This window comes from Gallus gallus, chromosome 2 (assembly GCF_016699485.2).
Source record: "Gallus gallus isolate bGalGal1 chromosome 2, bGalGal1.mat.broiler.GRCg7b, whole genome shotgun sequence".
Lineage (NCBI taxonomy): Eukaryota > Metazoa > Chordata > Aves > Galliformes > Phasianidae > Gallus > Gallus gallus.
In genome coordinates this window covers 46,062,491-46,087,909 of record NC_052533.1, presented here as the reverse complement: position 1 = coordinate 46,087,909, position 25,419 = coordinate 46,062,491, and the positions used below count along the sequence as shown (strand labels likewise).

At 43.3% G+C, this 25,419-nt stretch overlaps 2 protein-coding genes across 3 annotated transcripts in view; one reads left to right on the top strand and one right to left on the bottom strand.

Annotated features, from left to right (window-relative positions):
- Positions 1–7,862: 7,862 nt before the first annotated feature.
- Positions 7,863–17,480, bottom strand: SFRP4 (secreted frizzled related protein 4). 2 transcript variants are annotated; one of them, XM_015281688.4, is made up of 6 exons: positions 16,867–17,480; positions 16,685–16,780; positions 16,544–16,609; positions 13,736–13,934; positions 11,033–11,096; positions 7,863–9,049 (listed from the first exon to the last, which is right to left on the bottom strand). In XM_015281688.4, the coding sequence occupies exons 1-6, from the start codon at positions 17,399–17,401 to the stop codon at positions 8,861–8,863; spliced, it is 1,149 nt and encodes a 382-aa protein (XP_015137174.2). In that variant the 5' UTR covers positions 17,402–17,480; the 3' UTR covers positions 7,863–8,860. The 2 variants fall into 2 exon arrangements, with proteins under 2 accessions (XP_015137174.2, XP_015137175.2); XM_015281689.4 differs by having other exon boundaries at positions 16,685–16,765.
- Positions 17,481–18,369: 889 nt separating this feature from the next.
- Positions 18,370–25,419, top strand: part of EPDR1 (ependymin related 1) — a 29,077-nt gene continuing 22,027 nt past the window's right edge. Inside the window, exon 1 of the mRNA XM_418830.7 lies at positions 18,370–18,605. Coding sequence (XP_418830.2) covers positions 18,385–18,605 — 221 coding nt within the window. The 5' untranslated portion in view covers positions 18,370–18,384. The remainder of the gene's footprint in view (positions 18,606–25,419) is intronic.

Here is a 25,419-nt window from a genome sequence, read left to right as displayed (position 1 = left end):
CTCCCCAGGGGGATAGGAGGAATAAAAAGAAGTCACAGACGCAGCTGGTCCCGTGGAGAACTAGACTTTGATTTGGACAGGAAGAAGTGCTGAACTGCAGCAGGAAGATCTAGTCCAGATGCTTTGTTTAGACTGTACTTTCAAGACTGGACTATCAACAACTTAAAATAACCAAACAAAATAGAAAGAATTAAAAAACACATAACAAAATAAACACATTTTCTTTTTTGAAAGGAAAGCAGTAATTGTTTCTCTGCTTTAGGAACCTTCGAGTTTGCACGTAGGTTCCTGCATCCCCTCCTTGCCTCCCGCACACAGAACGTACCCCGCAGCAGGACACGCTGCCCTCACTGCCAGCCCGAGGAACAACCACTGCACTGCACAAACCACTGAGGCTGTCCCCTTGCCCTGCCTCAGCACCCTCTGCTATGTAGTGGGGATATTGCACATGCATCTCATCAGGAACATTGGAAAGAGCCTCTTTTGACTGTAGAAAAGGTAGTTCTACAGAATCAGAATGCTCACAGTATTTCACTTTCTCTCAACAACTGCCTGGTTAATGAATTGAGGCACTTGAACTGAAAACAAAAATAAGCATTTGTCAAGACAAACATAGAACTAAAGCAAAACATTTCCTTTTAAATTAATGACAGCTCTTCCCTAGGTGGCATTCAGAAGCAGTTCCAGCAGCCACGTCCCACTCACAGCCCAGCTCAGCCTGCCCCGTGTCTGCTCCCCACTCCGCACCATCATGGTGGCACCTCTGTCCCTCCAGCACCCTGGCCTGATCTCTCTCATGCGCCCATCACTCACAGCAAATACACAGCAGTGTGCAACCGGATCTGCCTGGGATGAAACCAGTACACAGGTAGGGCACAGGGTAGTGCTGACTCAGTTATGGTAAACAATGTTATGCAGTTTGATATATTGGCTAAACTCAAATAGTGTTGTTATGCTCTTCGCATCTGTTGTAGTTTGTATGAAACTAAATAGGAGACATTACTTTTGGTGGGACCTACGTATTTTTTTTATGCAGCCCAAGTCAATTCTTCTTTACTTAATGCAGGCCAGGCGAACAAAAAGGTTGGAAATCCTTGAGGTGGCTAGCGCAGTCTACAAAGGAGAAATGCTGAAAGGTCTTGGCTTGCAGTTACAACAATGACAGAAGGCGTTAGCAAGTGTGGGAAAACTCCACATGCAAGAATGGGCCTGAAACCGAAGACGATTGTAGCACAGGCTGTGCCCTCACTGGTGGATTAGCCACACCTCATCCTGGAAGGACAAGGTCTATTTGCAGCCCAGGCAAGACAGGTTGTCAACCCAGTCCAACACCCACTCAAATGTCTTGTCAGGAGCAACAGGAAAGAGAGCCAGAGACAAGTGGTACAATGGAGCTCGGGCTAGGATTAAGCCCAGGTCTCATCTGCAGCAGACAGCATGGCTGTGAATCCTTAGAGACTGCTTAGGGCTATCAGGGCCTATAGACTCCCTCAGGGCCCTGACAAACAACGGCATTACTTATTTATCCTTCCCCTTATCATCATCTAATGGCTTCTGTCACAGATAGGATAATAATCTAGATGGTCCTTTCCAACCCATTTACTCAACTCAAATAGATCAGATGAAGCGAAGTATAAAGGCAGCCCTTATGTACAGCTAATCTTGAAATACACACTCTTGACAAACTGATGAGTTTACATCCTGTCTCAGTCTAATTTGGTTGGCTTTTGTGAAGAACATAAATATCCTTCAGTAGCTGATGATTTCTCACTTTTGTTGTCCAAGTCTGTTGAAGTTTGAGATATTAAGGAATGGTATTCAATTAAAGTGGTTTACTTTATTGCATTGATTAGAAATGCAAAGTCCAGAAAGAGTGAAGTCTTCTCACACTTTCCTTTCTGCTCCTACGGTATTTAATGTAGCTAGCTGTTTTAAAGAACTTCCTGACAAATATTTCTGTTGTGATGGGGCATTTGTTAATTTGTTATTATAGACATTCCTCTAGCAGGAGTTGGACAGAACATTCTCCTGGAGGCCCATTTTCACCTACAGCTTCTTTATTGCAATAAACTCTATTTGAGGTGAGCCGGTAGGAAGTTTTGATTAGTGCAGAATTTGTATCTCACCTCAGTGAGCTGACTTCTGAGAAGCGTTCCTCAGTACTTCTGTATGTTCTTTGGCTTGTTTTTTACTTCAAAAACCAATTAAAACTGTTCTTCTTCACATTATTCCAGTGCTCTGGATCTTTTGGTATGTTATACTGTAAGCCAAGAAGCAGTCCCAGAAAAGGCCTGAATAGGATGATTTTAGACATGTCAATTAATTTTATTTCCCAAGATCTTTGCCATAGTTAAGTGGCTTGTCTACCACCAGAGCAAATATAACACTGGAAGTTTAGATGGGATTATTTTTTTTTACAGCACCAGAAATGCTGAAACAGCAAACTGTGTTTATGTCTTTCTAGAAGTTCATGAAACTTCTGATGGAAGTTCACAACCAAACAGCAAATATTTTATAGATATCCTACAAATGTTTTGAATAGTGTGGACTATCTATCATACTAGTCTTAGAAATTTCTGTCAGTTGTAGGGTTCCGCTAGTTCTGCCTGGTTAACTGCGATATCGCTGGATATACTAAGTTATTGCTTGTTTAACCATCACTTTTCATACTCCGTTACATCACTCGCAAGCAATATAGTATTTTCTTCTGTTTGTTTCAACTGCTAGTCGTTGAAGGACTGTATTTGTTTGGATTCATATATTCATGTGTGTCAGTCATGATCCTTGTTTTGTGCTTGCTTGAAATGATTCAATAGGTTACACTGAAATATTGTGCAATCTTTGCATAATATTTCAATGTAGCCTACTGAATATTAGGCATAGATTGCGTAAGATTTCAAACTCCAATTGAAATATGAGAACATTTAATTTATTGATGTTTATTTGTTTCTCCTAAATACGTTTGTGATTGCAAGGTCTTTCAGCAGCTTTGGAAAGGAGTAGTTTAGAAGATATATTTCAAAACAGTGAAAGTTAGCTGATGAAGGCTGTGTCTCTGAGATGCAGACTTCTATAGAATTATCAGCATGTCATACATTCAGAAGTGTGACAACTGTCAATATTTTAGCAGATTCTTTTCTCTCTCAACATTTAGGCATTATACTCATAATCTAGACTTCCATTATTCTTTAAATGTTATGTTACTGTGACATAGGCATATCACATGAAAGGCATGATGTCTAAGAGTTTGAGCGCTTGTGATGAGATAGGCAAGCATTTTCAGTTATAGGCTCAGGAGGAATGTACTCTAGAATCTAAAGATTTCTTGAACATCTCCAGAGTCGGTGACTGCACCACCTCCCTGGTCCTCCAACCTGAATCTCCCCTAGCACAACTTGAGACCATTTCCTCTAGTCCTACTGCTAGTTACCTCCACCTCACTACAGCCTCCCTTCAGGGAGTTGTAGAGAGTGATAAGGTCACTCCTGAGCCTCCTCTTCTCCAGTCTAAACAACCCACATTCCCTCAGCTGATCCCCACAAAACTTGCACTCCAGACCCCTTACCAGCTTTGTTGCCCTTCTCTGGACACGCTCCAGGGTCTTGATGTCTTTCTTGTAGTGAGGGGCCCAAAACTGAACGCAGTACTCAAGGTGCAGCCTCACCAGAGCTGAGTGTAGAGGGGTGATCACCTTCCTGCTCCTGCTGACTGCATTATTTCTGATAGAGGCCAGATGCCATTGGTCTTCTTGGCCACCTGGGCACACTGCTGGCCTGTGTTCAACTGAGCATCAACCAGTATCCCCAGATCCATTTTCTCTACAGTCTTCCAGCCACTCTGCCCTAAGCCTGTAGTGTTGCCTGGGGTTGTCACAGCCAAAATGTTATGTGGCTTGAATGTGACTGTTACAACCATTTATTTAGAAAATGTCTTGTGGTTCACTGTAGAATTAGGTGTTGCAGAAATGTGACAAAATTCTTCCAGCAATAACAAAAGACAACATGATTATCTTTCAGATATTTATCCCAGCAGGAGATAACTGGAACCACAGGGCATGTTTAGTTATATAACAGACCACATATTTCCTTGCTTAGCAACTTTAATGAAATCATAATTTGACACTAAGAATGTATTGAAGATCTGTTTCACTTTAGAATGATAAACAAGCAAGATCTACATTTCACAATACCGTTTAAGAAGCCTTAATATGCTTTATTCTAGTATTTGTACTGCATTTCTGCATAATAAAATAAGGAAACTGGGAAGAAAGCTTTATTTGCCATGAAGATGGAGTCAGTAAGCTTGTGGTTGTGTACTGCTGCACTGGTTTTCCTTTGCTCTGACTGGTGAAGGAGGTACACTGGCAGATCAGGCCTTGCAAGTATCTGTTCACTTTATCCACAATTCTTTGGGAGTGAATAGTCAGCTTTCTGATTAGTTTGCTCAGAGGGTAAATACAGATGTCATCTTAGTATCAAAAAATGAAAGTTTTCATCGTACTGTAACTAGATGGAAGCAAAATACCCACATGTTGGCCTGTTTGGGGCATCTCTTCATCACTCTCATATATCCGTGTATCTTCTATCTGTGATGTATGATATTTTGTATATAAGATACATCTATGCTTTGATTTCAGTATTTTCAACTAGAGAAAGAGAGTATCCTCCTGTTCAGATGCTTTTCTTTGTGCTTATTACACTACAGTTTGATCCACAAGACTGTTGTCAGTCACAAGAGGAGTCGGTCTGACATTAATGGGTTACTTGGAACGCCCTGAATTTTCTGCATATCCAAGAAGCAAGCTCAAAATCCTGTTTCACCCTCTAATAAGACTAGTGCTCAATTTCTGAGATGTTACAGGAAATATAATGTCAGCAAGTAAAATAAAATGTAGTGTTTCCACGGCGTCTTGATTATATTTAATTAGAAGTAATGAACCACTATAGAAATGCAATATTCACTTGCGGATTCTTGTAAGCTACTGCTTTCTACTATCAATGGAAAAACAATTGTTTACTCATATTGATGCACTTGTATTTATTTACAAAATCAATAGGAGCTGATGTGGTTTACTAGAAAAATATGGTTAAGGAAACATTTTCAGATGTGCTTTTACATTCAGCTTCTAAACACAACCAAAAAAATTGAGTCAATTGTGCATAATTACAATAAATATTTTTTCAGGTTCCATTCATTTGAAATCTAGGTTACAACGGCAAAGAACATAATTTAAGAGCTGTTTGAGTATTTTGGACTAGAAAATCTTCTTTTTGTTTGTCCAGGAAGTATTTCTCAGTTATATGCAGTGACTGGACAAAAGTAATAAAATTACAACGCTGAACTGAATTAAAGTGACCGGGTCATTCAAGTTCTGTTGGAGGGGAGGTTATGTTTTGCTTTTTTTTGTTCTTGTTTTGTTTTTCTTTTTTTTATGTGGTTCCCAAGAGTTCTGATTTGCATTTGCAGCGACTCTCTAAAATGAAGCCAATTATTCGCAATTAGAACAAATATTTTTTCAGGTTTCATTCCTTTTGGAATTGAGGTTAGAACATTCAGTAAAAATATTCAATGGTAGTTCTTACTAAATTGGCTACATATGTGTGGGAGGTAGCAAGACACTCACTAGAAACATCTGTTCAATGTTCCAAGCCATTTTTATTTTATACGACAAAAAAATGCCAAGACCCTCACTAGGAAGGCAGCTGTAATACTAAGAAAAAGCATTTGACGCTACAGTATTTTGCTTGCTAATATTTCAGCTGTAAATGGGTACAATAATTGCTTTCATCTATCAATAGTCTACTTGTCCACTCTGCTGAATCTAGGTGTTGTGACTCCAGTGCTAGGGTGCCCTAACGTGACACCAGATGTACGCTAGGAGAGCTGAGTCTGACTTCTTGCTACATGGTAGAGAGAAGCAGTGAGCTGACCATGTGGGTCTGCAGGAGGATACCCTTACCTGCTTTGAACAGCCCTTGCTGCTTTGACATTTGTCTCACATCTTCGTAAAGGTAAGGGCAGCAGGCTGGAGGATGGGGGTGTTCTGACTCTGCATTCAGCTGGCATTTCGTGTTGCAGGAAGTTAAGATGTGTAAGGGATTTTCAAAATGGTTTGAGCTGTATTAGTACTGGATTGACTTGATTCATGGCTTCATCAAAACCAACCAACCAAGCAAACAAAAACCAGGAAGAACGGAATTGGGAAAACCTTATTCATCTATTCCCCCTGCTTGCACATCTGTCCTTTGTATGATGATATCCTCTGCTTTTTGTTGTACTACCTTTCCTTCTTCAGTGTCTTTACCACATCAGAATGAAAGTTAGCTTAGTCAGCATAAAGCATATATGAAAATGCCAAGGGATTTGGAAATACTGGGCTTGGTGCATCAAATTTTTTTCCATAATGGAACAAAAAATTATCTTTAGAAAATAATTTTAGCATTTCATTTCCCTGATACAAAAAAAAGTTTTAACAGTTGAATAATAGTACGTAAAGTTGGTATGGAGTCTAGCTATCTGTTCCAAAGGGTTCATTCAATAAACATCATGCCTTGCTACATTCACAATTAAAACTTGTTGAAGTGAAATATCATGGCTTCTGTATTTGTTTTTTCAGTCTCACATTGATAGGACTGTGATCGATTTTGATTAGTTATCCTTATTCATATTTATTGGAGTACTTCAAGCTGACATCAATAGGAAATCGAAGCTTAAGAACTCCCACTACACAATAGAAAAATTTAGAAACTTTCCAATCCTATTTGTCTTTTAGATCATGCTTATTTAAGCCATCATTTTCAAACTTGCCTAATGTAGCCACCTGCAGTGAAATTTTGTCTCATTTCATTGCGATTTATTATGTTCTATTTCATCCCACAGGGTTAAAATGTTACCTATAGTCTGTGTTCAGGAACCAAAGTTGGTGATCTGTTTTTACTGACATGGTAAACACACACAGTTCTCATTATAGCCAATGAATCCAGTATATGCTCAGCATTTCTGGCACCTGGATTAAATTTTGCATCTTATTCTACAGATGTTCCATAGAGATAAATTTTCACATCTGCCCGGAATTAGTAGGAAAGACCTACATTCATATGGCGACCTTCGCTTATTTTAGCCAACAGTTAAAACTCAACCAATGACCACTTGTGTATTTTTTTCCCCTGAAGTATCTTCTAAGATATTTAAAAATTTCTTTCTGTTCCATTTCTGTCCCTTTGTTTTAAGCATTCTAAATTAGAATTGATGTCTTCGGCTTGTGTTAGCATATTGCTAGATGTGTTAGTGCTACTATCAAAATCACTCCAGCATACTTTGTCTTAATCTATGCAAACTGCATTGGAATTCAGGTAAGGATATAGATCAATATACTGACATGACTGGTTTAAACTCTTTATGTTCACCTACACAGAGTTGGTTCTTTTTTCTGATGTAGACCCTCTCTACTTTAGAAATATCAGTTTTGTTATATAGATGTCAGAAACACTAAATCTAGCCCTCAGTTTTGCTGTAGGAATTCCTGAAGTTCTTTAGGATATCAGTCATGAGCTTTCACAATGTCAATGAAGGCGATCTCCTTATTTGTTAACAGAAATCAGACTGTGCTAGCCATACTGCCATATCCAGGTAAAGCCTGGGAAAGAACAGCATAAATGCCATCTTGGTGTTATGCCAATTAGATTTGTATCACCTTTGCTTTCTTCATAGCTCACACAGCTAAATGGGTCAGTAAAACTTAGTACATAAATATTAGCATCTGCTTTGTCCACAGCAGCTCGAAGGGTAAACATTACTTTCCAGTCAGCAGAACTGAACCGAGCCAGATGTTTTCAGAAGTTAATGAATAGGGACAAATCATCTTTCTTATTTATTAGTCTGTTTATTTATTTATTTGGTATCAAATGATAAAAATGATCCACATAAACATGGAGCCACATGAAGCCCTCTTTTTCAATACTGTTCAGTAGCTGTCAGTTATGTTTAGAGTAATGCTTCTCTTCCAGTTTTTGTAACAAAGATATATTACAGCAAACATTCTTTATTTTTAAGAATTCTGCAGATCTGCTTCACTTTAATCTGTCCTTTTAAAAAATACTGATTCTTTTCAATTAGATGTTTAAATATATTTGAAATTATAACAACAGAAGGCAGCCTGAAGTACAGTAATAATAATAAAAAAATTAGTTTGCTTTCAAGGCATTTTTGCTACACAAAGTCAAAAACTAACACTGTAAGCATATTTCTGGCACTCATAAAAAGTAAATAATCACATACTGCATACCCAGATGCTTATTGGTAAACTATGCTTTTGACTGCTCCGAGTAAGAGCTGTGATTCCCAACAGCAGATAGATTCAGCTACAGCAGCTGTAGTAGTTACTGCAGCTCTCTGCCAGAAGCTACATCTCTCTGCTCATCAGCTGCCATGGTTCTCAGCTCACCAGATTCACTCACAGAGTAACTTGCCAACTAACACACCTAGCTGCAAAGTGCACTTTCTGAGCAGAGAAGAGATGCCTTGTGCAGCCCTCCCAACCTCTGGCAGGGTAACAGGGACACAGAGTTAAAACCTCTAGCAGCCAAGACAGCTCTACCTAGAATTGCAAATGAGAGCCCTAAAATAAAGCTCAGTCAGCCTGAATATGCCTACCACGTATTAGTGCAAACCTACACTCTGCGGCTTGCAGTGGCTTGAAAGGAAAAGCAAACCTTTACGAGTAAAGTGCAGCAAAAATGTCTATGTAGAAATGGAGTTTCTAAGTTGATGAGTTCTGGATTAATAAAACATGCCAGTCAAGCCAGATTGTGACCCTCATCATGTAAGAAAAATCTTTTTTCTCTTTCCAGAAATGTCACACTCATACTTTTTTAGCTTTTGTTTCCTTCTGGCCATTTCTTGTTTTAGTGGCCTTTTTGGGGCTGCTGACCAGCGTGTTGGTGTTCTTGTTTGATGGCTTTGAGGCCCCACTCCGACCACTGCGTCCCGCATTCTGATTCTTACTGCGAGCTGTTCGCTGCTTTTGTTCTTGCAGTCTCTGTTCCCATCTCTGTGGAAGGGCAGAAAAAGAGGGAAAGACATTACCATAAATAATTACATCTATCCAGAACCACAGATCGCAACAGCTTTGTGCTCTGTCCTGCAGGGCAATGAAGCTCAGTATGTAACAGCTGGCTGTAGTGGGAACCTGCCACGTGTTCTTGGGTGGAGGAATTTCCACAATATCAGCTGATGAAAATGAGAATTGCACATCTCTCCTTTGTGCTGCCTATGAGTGTGCTTCTCATCCATTTCCATGAGTCAAGGGTTTTTAAAGTGCTGTTAAGTGGTTAGCTGGTCCAAAATATGGAGATCTGCAACACTGCAGAACTCTTTTACCTCTAGGAACAGAAACACGTTTTAAGAAAAGAGAGGTAGATAGTAGAAGCTGGAGAAGCTTCTACTCACCTTTTCCTTCTACTAATGCACTTTGTTGTCTGAAACTCCCAAAGAAGGGGCTTTCCAGTGATCAGAACAAGAGCAATGCTCTGCAGCTTTCCTGTTTGATTTCTCTGCACTGACCTTGTTGCTAGTCAGACTCTCAGCCTGGCTAGAAAAGAGACCAGCAATGTTGTGGTTATGTTAACAGATTTCTTTTGTGGTCCAGAGACAGCTCAAAATATTCATTTTAATCAGTAACTCCAGATAAATGTTGGATGTAGGTCTTCAGAGATCAATGATGTACTTTAAACAAATCCACTGCAACACCTAGCTCCATACTGGCTATATTCACATAGGCAGTCATCATAGACGTCTTTATTAAACAAAAACTATCAGCAGGCATTTAAGTGTGTATCACTCAAACCTGTTTAAATGAGGATTTAATTTAGGAAGCTACTAATATCAGAAGGAAGGACATATGCTTTGAGATGTAGTCTGTTTTGTAGCTGTGCATCTACTTTGTCTGGAAATGAATGTCCAAACAGGTTTCAAGGTACAATTAGAAATCACAAAACAGTGTGAGAAGCCCACTAAAACACATGTGCCAGCAACTGGTCATTAAGTTTACAGCTATGGGATTTCAAGAATCCAAGTTATATGTTCATAATCTCCCAAATCCTGCCTGGTTTAACCTGCAATTGCAATATATTTATTTTTTACAGTCTTAAAGTTATTTTTTTTTTCATGAATAGGTTTCACGTGATCAAGTAAGGAGAAAGGGGAATGATAAAAGCATCAAGTACAGATGCCTGAGAGAATTTGGTCTGTAATCTAAAAGCTTATACAAATGGAAATATGCAACCTTTTTCCTCCTCTCTATCATCTACCTGCGGGCTTTAATTAAGGTACATATACCTATATGTCTTCAGTGCTCTGAAACCTTTCTGAATTAGAGAAATCTCTTTCGTCTCCACAAGTGTGAGGAAGAGTCAGACACTGTCTCTATATTATAAAGACTTTACAAGCAGAGAGTGATAACAAGGGTTAGACTTTTTCCTCCGATGTTTCTTGAAAGCAGCGAGGGGAAGCACAATACCTGCAGTAGGTCTTTATCTGGATGTAGCTGATGAGTACTCTGTGTCTCAGGACTGCACTCTTCAATACATCAGAGCCCTTTCATCAGGTGCAGTGGATTTTATCTACCCTCCTTACCTAGTATGGACTCTGTATTCAACTGCTTATCACCAGACAGCTACTTCACTAAGCAGCTATATAAAGGCAATTCTGGGAGTCAATATTGTAATAAGAGTCCAAACAAAGATCAGTCAGCACCCTACTCAGGGACACTTGGCAGATAAAATAGAAGTAAAATTTTAGAGACTTTAAAATTCAAGGCTGAAGTTTTCAGATTTTCACTTACATTTATATATAATGAAACATAGATAAGCAGTCTGATTTTTGGAGGTATTAAAATGTTGAAGTGAAAACAATAATGCTCAGAGGTGTTCTGCATATGTAAAGTTCAAGCAAGTTATTTAATGCTGACAAATCCATAGTGGTGTTTAGCTTTTTAATGAGAGTATTAACATTCTTTTTTTTTGGTTGTAGTTACCTTAAATCTTTTGTTTAATTGATCCTTCCATTTTTCAACCAGACATCCATCAAGAAGCATCAACCTGAAAATCAAGAAACAAGCAGACAGTTTTGGTTTTGATTCCTGAGATGTCATTCCAGATGGTATAACACTGACTGACACTGCAACGAACTAGCAGGTATTGATAGTTTCTGAATACAAGAAGATGGGCAGAAATGTATTTCAGGCTTTCAAAAAAGAAAACAAACCAAAAAAAAAAAAGAAAGAAAAGAAAAAGGAGGACAACAAAGAAAAAAGGCAACACTTTCCTTTCCTTCATGTTCTAGAGCCAAAGCTGCACTTATAATTGTCTCCATTGCTATTTACTAATATACTAATACATTATGATTACATTATATATGTGTTACATATAAGTACTTAATGAGAGTTTTGAAGTGAATGTGGAACAAGTATGGGTGTTGGTATTTGTCTATCAATGAATTCTGGCCGCCTCCTGTACGAAAATACTGAGTGTAGATATTATAAAATGAATTAAACAAAAGTGTAGTTATTAAATGGTGTATGCCTTACAAAGCTTCTAAGAGAGTTTATTCTAAAGCACACCTTCTGAATGCCAAGGTTGAAACAACTATTTTATAGTGGGGGATGCTGGGATTTCTGTATTTTCTCTAGTGATAACTACTTTCAGTACTTTCTTTTTCTTCTCTCTTTTTTTTCTTTTTTTCTTTAATCTTGGGACTTAATACGCTCCAGTATTATTTCCCTACTGCTAGAAGACTCCCAGTAGACATCAGTGTTAGTGAAGTCATCAGAACAAAAATATGAAGGTACACAATGTGCACAGCACTTTGCCAGCAGCTGGGATCCACGCTGTGTGGCAGGATCTGGCTCCCCAGTGTCCATGAACCATGTTCACTAATTCCAAAGGAGTACAAAGTGCCCCCACCCACAACCCTTAGTCACTCACTGCCCACTTAGCCCAACCAGAAACTGACCACAGTGAGTGCAAGCCCTGGAGAGCCAAGACCACCATAATACACATCTCATCTTTCTTCCAAGGACAGATCGGAGAAATACAGATAAGACTGAAGCTACAGTCACAGAATGATGAATGAAACCATGGCATGATGTTCACCTGATGCAGCCGCTGTTCAAACCAAGTTAGTGAGTAAAACCCTAATCCTACCTAAGGGCAATAGGTGTTTTGCCACTGACTTCAGGAGGGCTGCAGCTTCCACCCATTTTGCCTCTGGCATTCAAAAAGTTACTGTAACTCAAAACTTTCTATTTACATACTGTTGAGTTTAACAGGAAACACATAAAATAGTTTATGCTGCTTTTACAGATCTTTATGAAATTAAAAACCATTACAAAATATTTAGCAATTGTTCTATTTTCTCCATAGTAAAGGAGAAGATGATAAGGACCTTTCACTTCTGCAATCTCCTCTTTCTAAGAACCCGCTGAGGATTCACTGCAGCAAAGCCCTACAGCTCAGAGCAACCTGATAGCTATCTCAGTCATGCTATTTCTACATGGGCCAGAGCACCTCTCCATAAACAAAGCTAAAACAACTAGAGGGTTCTAAATTAATCTTTGTGAAATACTTCCAGATCTGGAGTGGCAAGGTGCTTTGTAATAATAAAATGCTTGTAATAATAAAATACTCATGATAACAAAAAACTTGTGAGCCCCTTAGCTCCCACCAGAAAAGCTATAATAATAAAGTATCAGATGGCAACTTAAACAAGTGTTAGAAACACCTGTAAAACCCTTTTAAAATATCAACACAAAAAAAGGTTGAAAATATGCATATGGTCCATTAAGCTCTGCATGTAGATGTTTTATGATCCATACAGCTGCACATGTTCTGTATGTTCTGTCAGCAGCCATATACAAAACCAGCCTGTACACTTTACAAACAATCTTACCTCTGACCCTCAGCATGGAGGCACACATACCGATCACACCACAAACTGTCCTATTGGTATCACTGCTACCATCACTTTGAGGCGCTAACGGATGGGACATTGCCTCAAAAACCCAAAAAGAAAAGCATGCTGCGGTCCACTGCTTCCTCTCCTCCAGACCAGCATGCTGGATTTCCTTCCATGCCTGGGGCTAGGCTGACTGCCAGAGAAAAGGTCTGGTAAAGTCAGTTCTGTTTTGACTTTTAATCATACAGCAGAACTGGCAAGCTGCTCTGAGCTTATTTACTTTTCATCTGCCATCCGGGAGGCACAGCTCCAGTGGCTGCAGCTTTGGCTGGTCCCAGCACAGCTGTGGGACAAGAAACATCTCACTGATGGCATTAGTCCGAAGCCTAGACAGGCTAGGGAAGAAGGGCTGGCTCTGTGTCCTGTGGACTCCCATACCCTCCCTTGGGACAGAACTCTGCTTTACTCTGAGCTACTTCACCACCCTACCAGCACGGATCACCGGTGGGCTGGTAGCATGTACGTGCAGCAGTCCTAGAGAACAGCTACACAGAGCTGGAGTTGCCTCCACTGCCTGCACTGTACCTAGCAATTGGTGACCAGTACCCAACAAAACCATGGTTTGTGGGTTACAGGCGAGATTAACTAAGTGGAAAAAGATAATTGTGAAGGTAATTGCAACACGGAGGTGTGCTATTAACAACGGATTTGCCAAGTGACCAGAAAGGGAGCTGTGTTACCCTCCTTCCCTCCCATCACACTGAACCACGTTGCAGGTGCCCACCTGGAGCGCCACTCGTAGCACATGATAAGGACGTCCTGCTTCGGCTGCAGAGGTGGGCACTGGCAGGATGAATTGGTCAGGAGAGGCACTTGGGACTGAGTAATTGGCATGGAGGACTTCAGGATGTCTTTTACTTCAACCACAGTCGTTATCTCATTGCAGTTCCCCCTCTCCACGCTTTTTACTTTTGCATGAATGACTGCAAGTAGAAAAACAGTGGCGTAAGAACAACAAACAGTCTCAGAAATTTAAACACCACCTAAAATTAAATAAAACACATTAAATTGAAAGCTGTTGTTTTGGCTGTGAAACTAGAGCTCTTTCTTCATGTGTGGGCACATACAGTGGCTTAGAATAACAGAGGACTTATCCCGATTTTGGTTTTCAGCAGGACTGTTGACAACTGTGAAATGAAACATGTGCTTAAAGCTCTGCCAGATCAGGCCAGGCGACGTAGCTGGAAATCACAAGCACAGGCAGCTCTCTTGAGTCAGCTGAGAGCAACTCCTCACATACATTTGGACTGTTCTACATCCACATGTTGCTGCTTCCAATTAAGCAATGAATAATTTAATCTCATAGACTGTATACAGCCTTATCAATAGCTAAGTCATTTCACCATAGGTCACATCCAATAACTCATGTCTTCTATTAAATGTAAGAACGGAAGTCTTGAAACAAGTACTTAGAAGTGAAGAAGGTTGGGATTTCCATGCTGCACTCAGTTAATAACTTTTTTTTTCTTCTTTTACATTCAGATTATGTACCAGTAGTAACATTCTCATATCAAATAAATTCTGAAAGAGGTTCTTCTGATTCTGAATGCACAAGCATCCACACTTTTACTGAAGAAATCTGCATATCCACAAGGCTAAGGAGAAATTCTGCAGACGACTCTGAGGTTGATACCTGACTGTCTTTGAGCCTGAGCAACCTGGGAGTATCTGCCAATGCCCTGTGCTAAGCACCAGATGGGAGAAATAGAACAAAATGAGGGACTCTGTCCCTAGGAAACGTCAAAATAGGAAGGGTCGTACTTTCAAAGGGTCATACCATTCTTCTGTGAAGAAAGAGAGTTTCAGCTTTAGAGACTCACAATTCACTTTCAAGTCTGATCAAAAACAAACTGCAGCTCCTACATAACAGGGATTGTTTTCAATGTTCACCTATAATATTTATTAAAAAAAAAAAGGTGGAATTTTCTGTAATGAATGCAGATGTTGGCTTCGTTTTGATAGCACAGAAGACATGATGTATGGAATGATTTCTGAAAACGTTTTAAAATTACACCTATCAAAACAGCTATGGGCCTATAATCAGCTATGGTGCTCATAGTTTTAACAACTAAGAAAAGTTCTGACCAGCTAGAAATACAGTTCGTTGTACGTATTACTTTAAAGCATTTCAGGAAAATGTGGTTTTTATTTGCAACTTCTCTCCCTCCTCTCATTTCTCAATCCCTCTCCCATATGAACATGCCTATCTGATTTTGAGAAGGCTGGATAAAAATCTACCTCTCAACAAGAAAGTCTCGATTTTACAAATTCAGTGGAATGAAATCCTTCAATCTTTTCTAAATTTTGGAATCCAACTCACAGTTTTTATTCATGTAACACTCCCACTAAAGCCCCTGCAATCAGAATTGGCGTGGCTAATGCCTGCATTTCATGTAAGAACAACCATTTCATATCACTTTGTTTACATATACTTCAGACCAGTGTGAAAATTCATTGTCCCACCTGAATACATCCTTACGGTGTATCAAGACAGGCTAAGGAATTACATGAAAAGAATATACCATAGAAATGAATCAAAATGCCCTGACAAGAAAGTCTGCAATATCCTTTCTAAGTTCGATCATAGAATCATAGAAGCATAGAATGGCCTGGATTGAAAAGGACCTCAAAGATCCTCTAGTTTCACCCCCCCTGCTCAATTTGATTACTCTCACCAAACTGACTTGGATCTTTTTTTTCCACGTACTAACAAAGAAGCCAATAACTACAAACTCACTTTCATTTACTATCAGATAAGCAGGAGTCAACTACAGATAACATCTCTATTGCAAGATAATTCAGTACTTCCCTCGAAGAAATAGCTTTTCCCTGAGAAAAAGCCCATAAATTGCTAAGCCTGATACTGCACGTTCAATTCACTGTTAACAGGGAATTTTCTATTGACATTAAAGATGTTTAAGCTGGTATGTAACCGATGTTAACTACTGTCCAAGCAGCAGAAAGCCCGTGGACGGGATAGGAGGGTAGGGGGTGCAGTGAATACTTACTTGTACAGCCACAGCGTCATGCAACATGAAAACTATCAGCCAATTCCTTGCCTGGCTGCTGCGAATTGTCACTGAATTCAATTAACCTGTGACAATTCCTCACAAGATGAAGCTCTGGCTAGCAAATAAAAGAATATACACAAGTAATAAAAAAAGTTTTACCTCGCTGTGGCTTTGTTTACACTTAAAAGCTCTATTTAGGTAATAAATCTGTTAATTCCAGCTGCTGGACAAGCACAAGAGTGGCCAAGCTGGCCACGCTCATCTGCACTCAGTGGAGTGCCCTTTGCAGCAGCAAAAGCTATTCCTGCAGGGTGATCTGTTGGTCCTGTCATACTCTACTGAAATTCCAGTCTTCCCCAGAAAAGTGGGAAACTGTGACCAACATCTGTGTGTTGGTCATTGCTGCCCACGAAAAGTGTTTGATGGAGAAGCCTCGACACCCGTGGTTTGGAGATGGGGCCTGGAGCTGGGGCAAGCACAAGGGGTGCGAAATAGAGCAGGGCAAAGCCTGCATCACTTACTGTAGCTGTAGTTCTTGGCCAGGTAGGTCGACAGCGTCGGCTTCGTCTTTTTGCACCTGCATCGCTCTTCGGGGGGAGAGAAGGGGAGCGGTTACGGGGTGCGGGGCGGGAAGGGGAGGTGGGGAGGCCCCCCAGGCTCACCCTGGCCGCGGCTCCTGCACTCGGGCTGCGGGAGTCTGTCCGGCACCAGCACGCCCTGCGTGAAGTCCGTCCACTTCCCATCTGCAAACAGAGGGGCTGTCGGGGGGTCGGGGCCGGGGGGTGCCGCGGGGTCAGGGGCCGCCCCCCGCCGCCCCGCCGCCCCCGGCCGGGCGCTCACCCACCCTCGGGCAGGTCGGTGACGATGGCCTCGGGGGAGATGCAGACGCCGCGGTCGTAGACGGGGAGGTCGTCGCAGGCCAGGCTGTCGGGCCAGCTGTGATTGTAGCGGCGCATGATGGGCTCGCAGCCGTCGCGGGCGCGCTGGCAGACGGAGCGGCAGGGCTTGATGGGGTCGTAGAGGAACTCCAGCGTGCAGATGGGCGCGTACATGGCGCAGAGGAAGAAGGGGAGGACCGGGCTGCAGCCGGTGCCCACCAGCTCCTCGTACTGCTCGATGGCCAGCACGGCGTTCTCCTGCGTGCTGTGGTGGAGGTGGTTGGGCATACGGGTGATGTTCCAGGGCATGGGGCGGCACATGGGGATGCGCACCGCCTCGCACGGCGCGCCCTGCGCCCGCGGGCTCACCCGCAGCCACAGGGACACGGCCACCAAGGCGCGCAGCATCCTCCTCCTCCTCCGCCTCCTCCTCAGCCGCCTCCTCAGCCGCCGCCCCTGGGTCCGGCCGCACTCGGTGTCGGGAGCGGCGCCGACAGCCATGGAAATCGCGGGACGGCATTTATACCGGCGGCACGCGTGACGTGGGGCCGATCCGCTCTCCGGGCAGCCCCGCCGCGCCGGAGGGGGTGTGCGTGTGTGCGTGCGTGTGCGCGCCGGGCCGGCACCGTGACATCACCTCCACCGCCGTAATCCCCGCCGACATCACCGCGCCCCTCTCTCAGCTGTGTAACGCGTTCCTGGACGTGGAAGTGTGTGCGTGGGGGGGGCGAATCCAAACAAACGCACACGCGCCCGTCCCCTGCGGGCCGAGCCCCACGCTCCCCTCGTGCCGTCCCCCAGCGGAAAGTTTTGGTGCGGACGGGAGGAGGCGAGGGGCCAGCAGGGGATCGCTCGTTGCCCGTTCTTCTCCTTAACCTCCGTAGCAGTCGCCATCTGCGAAATGGGACCCCTCGGTGGCTCTCTTCTCCACTCGCCCCTCACGCAGCATAAGCAGAGGCGCCTGCCAGCTCCTGAGGAGAGCTGTGGGCGTCGCTCGCTGTGCTCCGAGCCTGGCGGGACGCTCCGGTGCCCACGTTCCCCTCACGGAGCCCGCGGAGCCAGAGCGCCCTGCGGCAGCGGTTTGGGCGTGCTCCGGAGAGGGCAGCGGGAGCTTTGTGACAGTGTCTGTGGGGAAACATTCCGTTCCCTCCACGGAGCAGCCCCCTCGTTCCCGTGTAACCCCCGCTGGCGGCACTGGGAGCATTCCCCCGCAGGCATCGCCCCTCAGCTGCGAGCGGGCGACATTTTGTGTGCGTGTGCGTGTGTGTGTGTGTGCTTGTGAGGGGGACACGGCGCCCACCGGCCCGTATGGGCCGGGATCTCCAGGCGACATTTTGCGTACGTGTGCGTGAGGGGCACACGCGGCGCACGCAGCGCGCTGCCGGCGCAGGCGATGCGGGCTGGGTTGGGGGCGGGCCGCCCCCGCCCCTCCTTCCCTCAGCCCCCCCCTGTTCCCGTGGCGGGCGCGCAGTGCGGCGCGGAGCATGGCGCTGGCGACGGGCGGGCTGCTGCTGCTGCTGGGCGGCCTCCTGGTGCGCGGCGGGGCGGGGGCCGAGCCGTGCCGGGCGCCGGGGCAGTGGGAAGGGCGCAGCGTGCGCTACGATCACGGCACGGGCCGCAACACGCGGGCCGCTGTCTCTTACGACGGCCTCAACCAGCGCCTCCGCATCTTGGAGGAGAGGAAGGCGCTCATCCCCTGCAAGAAGTAGGTGGCGGGGGAAGGGGCCGGGGTCCTCCTCCTGCCCTCCGGGGCCGGGGTCCCCCCGAGGCGCGCGGGAGGCGGGGCTGCGGGGGGCGGCTTGTCACGGGGGGAGGGAGGGAAGGGGCTGGCAGGAGGCATCCGCGCTCCGTGAGTGTGTGCGTGAAGGGACGAACGCGCTGTCCGCAGTGCTGCGTCCTCCCCTTAGGGATACTGCGCGCCCCCAGCCCCAAATGCACGGTGTAATGTAAAAAAATCACCCTTAGAGCTAGGAGAAATATTGCCGGAATAATAATATTCTGGTAAGTTGCTGGCAAGCTTGAGTCACGTTCTCTTTGCAATTCCCCATTCCTCCAAACACGAATGCGGCACAGGGGTGAGCACACAGCCGGTGCCTGTGCTCAGTGCTCGCACACACTGCACAGGCTGCCTGGCCCCACAGGACCTCCCTGTTGTTAACCTTGGTTTCTTGGTTGGGTGGAAAATCAGTGCAGGAAGAAGCAGCCTGCAAAAGGGCCTGTGTCTTCTCAGCCTGGAGCTATGGAAACTGGGATCAGGCCCTGAGTGATGGTCCCTCTGTCACCACGCCAAGATGTACCGACTCACGGGGCTGCCACACTGCCTCTCCCACCCAAAGTTGTTCAGATGACTGCATCAGCTCGGGAGTAAGCCAAGGTGCAGAGCTACCCAAAATTGCTGTATCATCCAACCTGAAAGTTCTCTGCTATTGACAAATCAATGTTCAGTTTTGCTCCTGGCTTCTTCCTGCCTATAATCGATTCCTTACCAACACGACACATTCAGTGTTTTCATTTTTCAGAAGTGCTCCCCCTCACTCCTGTCTCTGACAGCCTTAGAACAGTTTTACACGAGTTTCTTTGTGAAAATTCACTTTTCCCCATAGTTTGTTTTTTTCCCCTTTCTTACTGTTTTAAATAGGAACTGTATGAAGAGTGCTATAGGCAGGATACAGTTTATTGGTGTTCTGCTAACGTACAATGCAGTCTGACACTGTCCATACTCCTGCACCCCTTCTTTCAGAAGTCTTGTGTTGACCTGCATGTTCAACAAGCATAAAGCCTCTCTGCAAAGCCTAATGCAAGTGTTCTCTAGCTTCTGAGCTGCACTGAGCTCATTTCTCCAGGCCTGTGTTTATTTTATTTGAAGACTTTATTTTAAGATGGACTAATTATTTTACATTTTCCACTCAGTGCCAGATTTTGGTGTCTGCCAAGATCCGCTCTCATTACGTTTTTGACAAATATTTGCTCTGGACTCTGTTTTGTCTGGGCTGATAGTGCTAGCGCAGGGTGTGGTGCAGACAGGTGTGCTGGCCACTCACTCTGTTGGTTTTGCCTGCACTGGTTTATCATTGCAGACAATCCCTGACCTCAGGCATCCCCACCATTCTGAGACCCACCGCGCTTTCTGCCATCCAAAAGCTGAGGGTGGTTTTGTTAAGGAGCGTGGCTTACGTCTGTGCAGGGTGTGACCCTCCTTCCATCAGAGTCAGCGGAAAGGCTCCCATTGATTTTAGCGTGTGTCGGGTCGGATCTGGGGCTGAGAGCTTCAGTTCACATCGGACACTGTGAGTCATAAGTCGAAGCCTTCAGAAGTTAGAGGCGAGAGGATTTATCTTGCCTTTGGTGGAAAAACTTCTCTCCCACTCTGCTTTGATGCTGGCAAGAAAAGGAGAATTACACTGAGGCAGTGACTACAAAAGCATCAAGAAAAATAGTGCTTTCTTTGTCCCTGGGGAAATTTCTGGATGAATTCTTACAGACACATTTGCTCCTACAAGATGCAGTAATCAAGATTGGCCAAAGACCAAATTTCTATGCAGTGTTTTCTGAATCTTAGAAATGTAGGCCAAAATCAGACACAGCTCTGTTGGAGTTACCAATGTTGATCAGGCGCACAAAGATCTGCCGGTGTCAAGTGGTTTGCAGGCTCCTAGCTACCAGAAAACCTAAAGACCTCAGTTTTCCATGTAGATGTACGTTTCAAATCCATGTTATTTGCTTTGCGGCATTTTCATACCTACTTCAACCCAATTTTCCAGTTCAACTCCTGAAAAGTAACCATAAGGTAAATAGATGAATGCTTCATTAAACATCACTTCTTTACCCACCAGTTGTCTCATGAGTACCTGACGTCCAATTGCTGGGTTGGTAGAGGCTGTCCTCTCTCCTCTGGTCACAGGCTGCCTGAATGGCCACTGTGTGGTTGTTTCAGCTAGCTTACTGGTGTTCCTGTGGGTAGTGTTGTTGACTGCTTGTGCTGCTCTTTGGAGCTTAATTAACTACCAATTATGATCTGAGGCTGAGGTTTTTGGAGAACCTATTCCAGCTGGATTCATTACTAAACTTTCTTTTTCACTTCTTTTACAGATCCAGCCTAAGCTACACTCTACATCTCACGTTCACCTTACATTTTCCCCAGTGTACCTTGTCCCACTGTATCTTTCCCCTTTAGGATGAAATTTGAGAGGCAAGGAGGGCATGGACAGTCTTTTTGTGTTTTGTTGTGCAGCCAGCTGATATTAGGAAATAAGAAAACAAAAGATTTTCATTGAGTAGAAATTGCCACTTTGAAGAGGTCGTGCCAACTGAGTTTTTCAGTGATAAGACATGAGAGCACTTGGAATGGTTCCCCGAAGCCCTTAGGTGGAGCTGTGTCACAGTACCTGTTAAACATAGAGTGATTTTTAACTCTTCATTGTCTCCTGCGTAGAGTTACTTCCCCTCTAGGTGTGAATTGCACCGTGCTCCTGTCCAGCCCTCTGTAGACCATGATCACTGAACACTTCACAGAGCAGGTGGTGATCTCAGCACAGCTCTACTGTTGGGTGTCAGGTGTTTGCTTTGTTGTAAGCTGAGATCTCAGCATGGGTTCAGATTTGAATGTGCCCTCACTGCACTAAGTTCTGCCATTACCAAGGTCTAAACCCCACTGACAGCCTTGTGGCTAGTTCCTTTCTTCCAGAATGTCACACGTCATGTGTCATCCTTCATCTTCTTGGAGAAACAGAGCAAGAAATTTACATCTTGGTACCGCTGAAGCCACTCACGAGGATTGGTGCTCAGCTAGGATGGAGGGAAGGCATGAGGTGGGGACAGAGCCAAAGAATACACCGGTATTGTTTGAAGGCTGAGCTGTTACATGCTGTATTCAGAGTATTTCACCCTTAGCTTCCATACTGCTTTTTGCGGAGTGTTTTTCAGGGGAGGCACAGTTTGACATATAAAAAATGTAGAGGGGATGAAATTTTTTCCATGTTATCAGCAAATCACTTGAAGGAAGAAAATTCATTTATCTCTTTTGTGAATGTCTTTTAACAGTAACTTCTGTGGACCATGTGCATTTATTGTACACTTCACAGCAAATTGGGATACTTTTGTAATAGAGACTGCAGTGTTTTATTTTCTTAATAACACAGCTGCAGAGTAGGAAAAAGAAAAAAAAAGCAGACCAGAGGTATAAGTGTTTGTTTAAAAACAGAGCTGCATGGTGGTATTTCTTTAGTTTTTAAGGTAACTGCAAAAGGCAAGCACAATTTTGAACAGAATTAACTCACTTGGCTGCAGAAGCTACAAATGCAACAGAGTGACAAGGCTGTCTGTAGAGAAATACCTCCTTTGTTCCTGCAGGCTGTTAGCATGCATGTGCCAATCCTGTCCTTGACTGGAGAGAAGCACCATCTGACCAGGTGCAAATGTAAGAGCATCTTTCTGGAGAAAAGGTGATAACTTTTCAATGTAAACAGCATGTGGGCACGTGTGTCTGACTTATCTCAAGCTAACTCTTAGTTGCTTTAGGATATGTGATTGTAAAGGAAAAAAACAGTGGTGTCTGACCTATTAAAATCATATAATCCATCCGTTCTGTGGTCATTATGGTGACTCAACAGGCTAAGTATTGACCTATGCCGAACGACTGCAAATTTGTTTCCCAGACTTGGTTTTGGGAGTGGTTTCTGCAGCTTAACGTTTAGGGGAATGAAATATGGTCATGGGTAAAACTTTCAAAATTGGCCAAGGGACTTGGGAACCCAAACCCCATTTTTTAAGATTATGTAGAGTGTGCAGACTTATGAGACCCTTAATTTGCAGTGGAACAAAGAACTGAGATTTCAGCAGTTTCTCTATATCTAATGTGCATTCTTGGGATCTAAAATGCTTCATAAGCTGCTGTGTATGTAAGCTGCTTTTGAGAATAAGTACGAAGGGAAGATATTCAAACCTAAGTTTCCTTTTGTCCCATAGATTCCAAATTCTTTCAGGTACCCACTGCTGGTGATGGGTGCAAATCTAGAGAAAGCAGCACGGCTACATTGTTGATGAGAGGCAAAAACCATTTTCTTTTCTAAGTTCCCAGTTTTGTCAGCCCGTTATTCATTGTTGCAGTTGTGCTGAGTGGGAAGAGATGAAAGCACCATTTGGAGGTGAAGGTTGAACGTCTTCGTATGTTGAGCTGCAGTGCTAACAAACAAGTGGACTGTATCAGAGGAAGCCGGGGGCTGTTGCCTTAGGAGTGGTTTTGCTGTCTTCTGTTTTACACTTTTGATAAATTCCTTGGACTGTAACGTCTTTGTCAGAGTTGTGTGAGAAGAAAAGAAAAACAAGGAAAACCAAGTTTGAATAAAGCATTTCCACTGCTTGAGATGGTGCATTTGGTGTAGTGTAGTATTCTCAAAACCCTTATTTCTCGTCTGTACTACCAAAACACACCACCAACACCAGCTGCAAAAAAGAAACTGAAATCCAGGATCCAGAACCCTTTAAAACTGGAAAGAAAATGCAGATAGGCAATGGCCGGTGATCCCAAACTGATAATTTGCCAGGGTTCTGGTCACTGTGTTTAGAAACCGTGCACTGCCAAACATTCAGTGGGGTTGTTGCCACCTATCAGTAACAAATACAGTTGACTGGATGTTCTTAAAAAAAAAACAGTTTCTCATCACGAGGTTTTATTTTTCTAAAAACCACTGTTAAATGATGCTACTGGCACAATACTGCTGTTGATACTAGCAGATGTTGGCCTACATCCTTATTATTCATCTGAACTCTTAAAAGTTAGAGGAGGGGATGCATCCTTCCTCTTATCGTATCATCTTCGTCTGTTTGAACTCCTCAGAATAATGTGTGTTTGCAGTGTCCAGGACATTGAAACTTTTGGCTTCTTTTGTAGTATTGCTCATGACAGAAAAAGCTTTAAGCTAAATCAGGATGCCACTGAGGATATTATATACACATATTTCTGCAACTTGAAGCAGAAGAGCAGAGTTTTCACAAGATAAATCCCTGTCATATTTAGATTTAGGGATTTTGGTTTTTTTTTTGTAGAGAGTTAAGAGTGCAGATGAACAGAGAGAGAGAAATTCAAGTTCCTAATTTGCTCACAGACAACTGATGGCATGACTGCACAGCTAAACCAACACAGTGAAAGAAATCTTTACATTCATCATATTAATTTGAGCAGGTTGTAGGAGCTACTGCTGCTTCTGTGAATTCAGAGAGAGCTGTAGAACCCTACAACACACCAAATATTTTGGTCTCATAGTTCATCTTCCACGTACAGTGGACATGTATTTCCTTAAAAAAGAGAAGGGTTTTGACTATGACAGCTGCATGTGTTACAATCTGAGAAACACTGAAAAGCTGAAGAGTTTGGGTTAATGGGCGAAAGATCTTTTCATGACTTCGTGCTTACTTTTGTAACACAGAGCTGCAAGCTTAGTGAAGTCAGTGGGAACTTCACCTTTGGCACAAGGATCACATCCCAGAGCTTTACATTAGATGCACATTTGTAACATATGTGGGATGGGAGATATAGAAGAAATACATTTGTCCGTTTCCAATTCAAACTCAGTCTCAATTCCTGAGGTTGATCCCCACTGCCAACAATGAAACCATCATTCAATCTCTACTTCTGTTGATGACAGCAATGGTGTAACTGTGGTGGACAGCTTTCAGTGTTGTGTCATCTGAGTGGAATTGGAAGATGTGGTGATAAAACCTGTGCCTCTGAATCCGGTCCACACCCTGCCTCTGCCAGAGCTTCCAAGGATAAAGTTTGGTAGGTGATTGCCAGTTAGAGGAGAGGAAATATTCAGGGGAGGAGGCAGGAGGTTTTAATAAATATAAAATGCTTTCTCCTTTTTTTTTTTAACTTCCCCACATTTCACTTTGCAATCCATTTGTTTGCTAACAAGCTTAATATTCATGCTGTAGTTGTGATTGTTTAGCCTTGCTATTGATTTGTTCATGTGATGAGAACCTGTGAGAATCTTTGGCTCCAGCTAGAGAACTGATCTGTTTCACATATCAACAGTTCAGTCCATTTAGTAACTGCATAGGAAAGGTTTTTCATCTGGAGGGTGTTTTCACAGACAAGTCAGAGGAATGGTAGCAGTTTATGCTGTTATTTGTAGTCCAGGTCATAAACCGATGGGAAATTGTAAAGTAGGATCGATATCCTCCCATCCTCTCCACTCTGCTGTGGGCTGATCATTCAGTTTCACAGGATATGATAATTCAGTCACAGAAAGCACAGTCGCATAGCGAATAATACTGGGTCATCCAGGAAAAGTGTTAAATACACTTCTCTCTCATGTAGCATGGAGGAAGGTTAAATTTAAAGGAGTGTGAGCAAAGAAAAATGTGTCACACTTCCCAGTTGTAGGAAAGATCAGCAATAAGGGGCACACGAATAGATGTGTAAGTTTAGAAGCTGATTCAGTTTTAGAAGGGGACTGTTGGTAATATAGTGATGAACATGATAGAAAACAGGTTAGAAACTCTGAGCTCTAATTGTAATT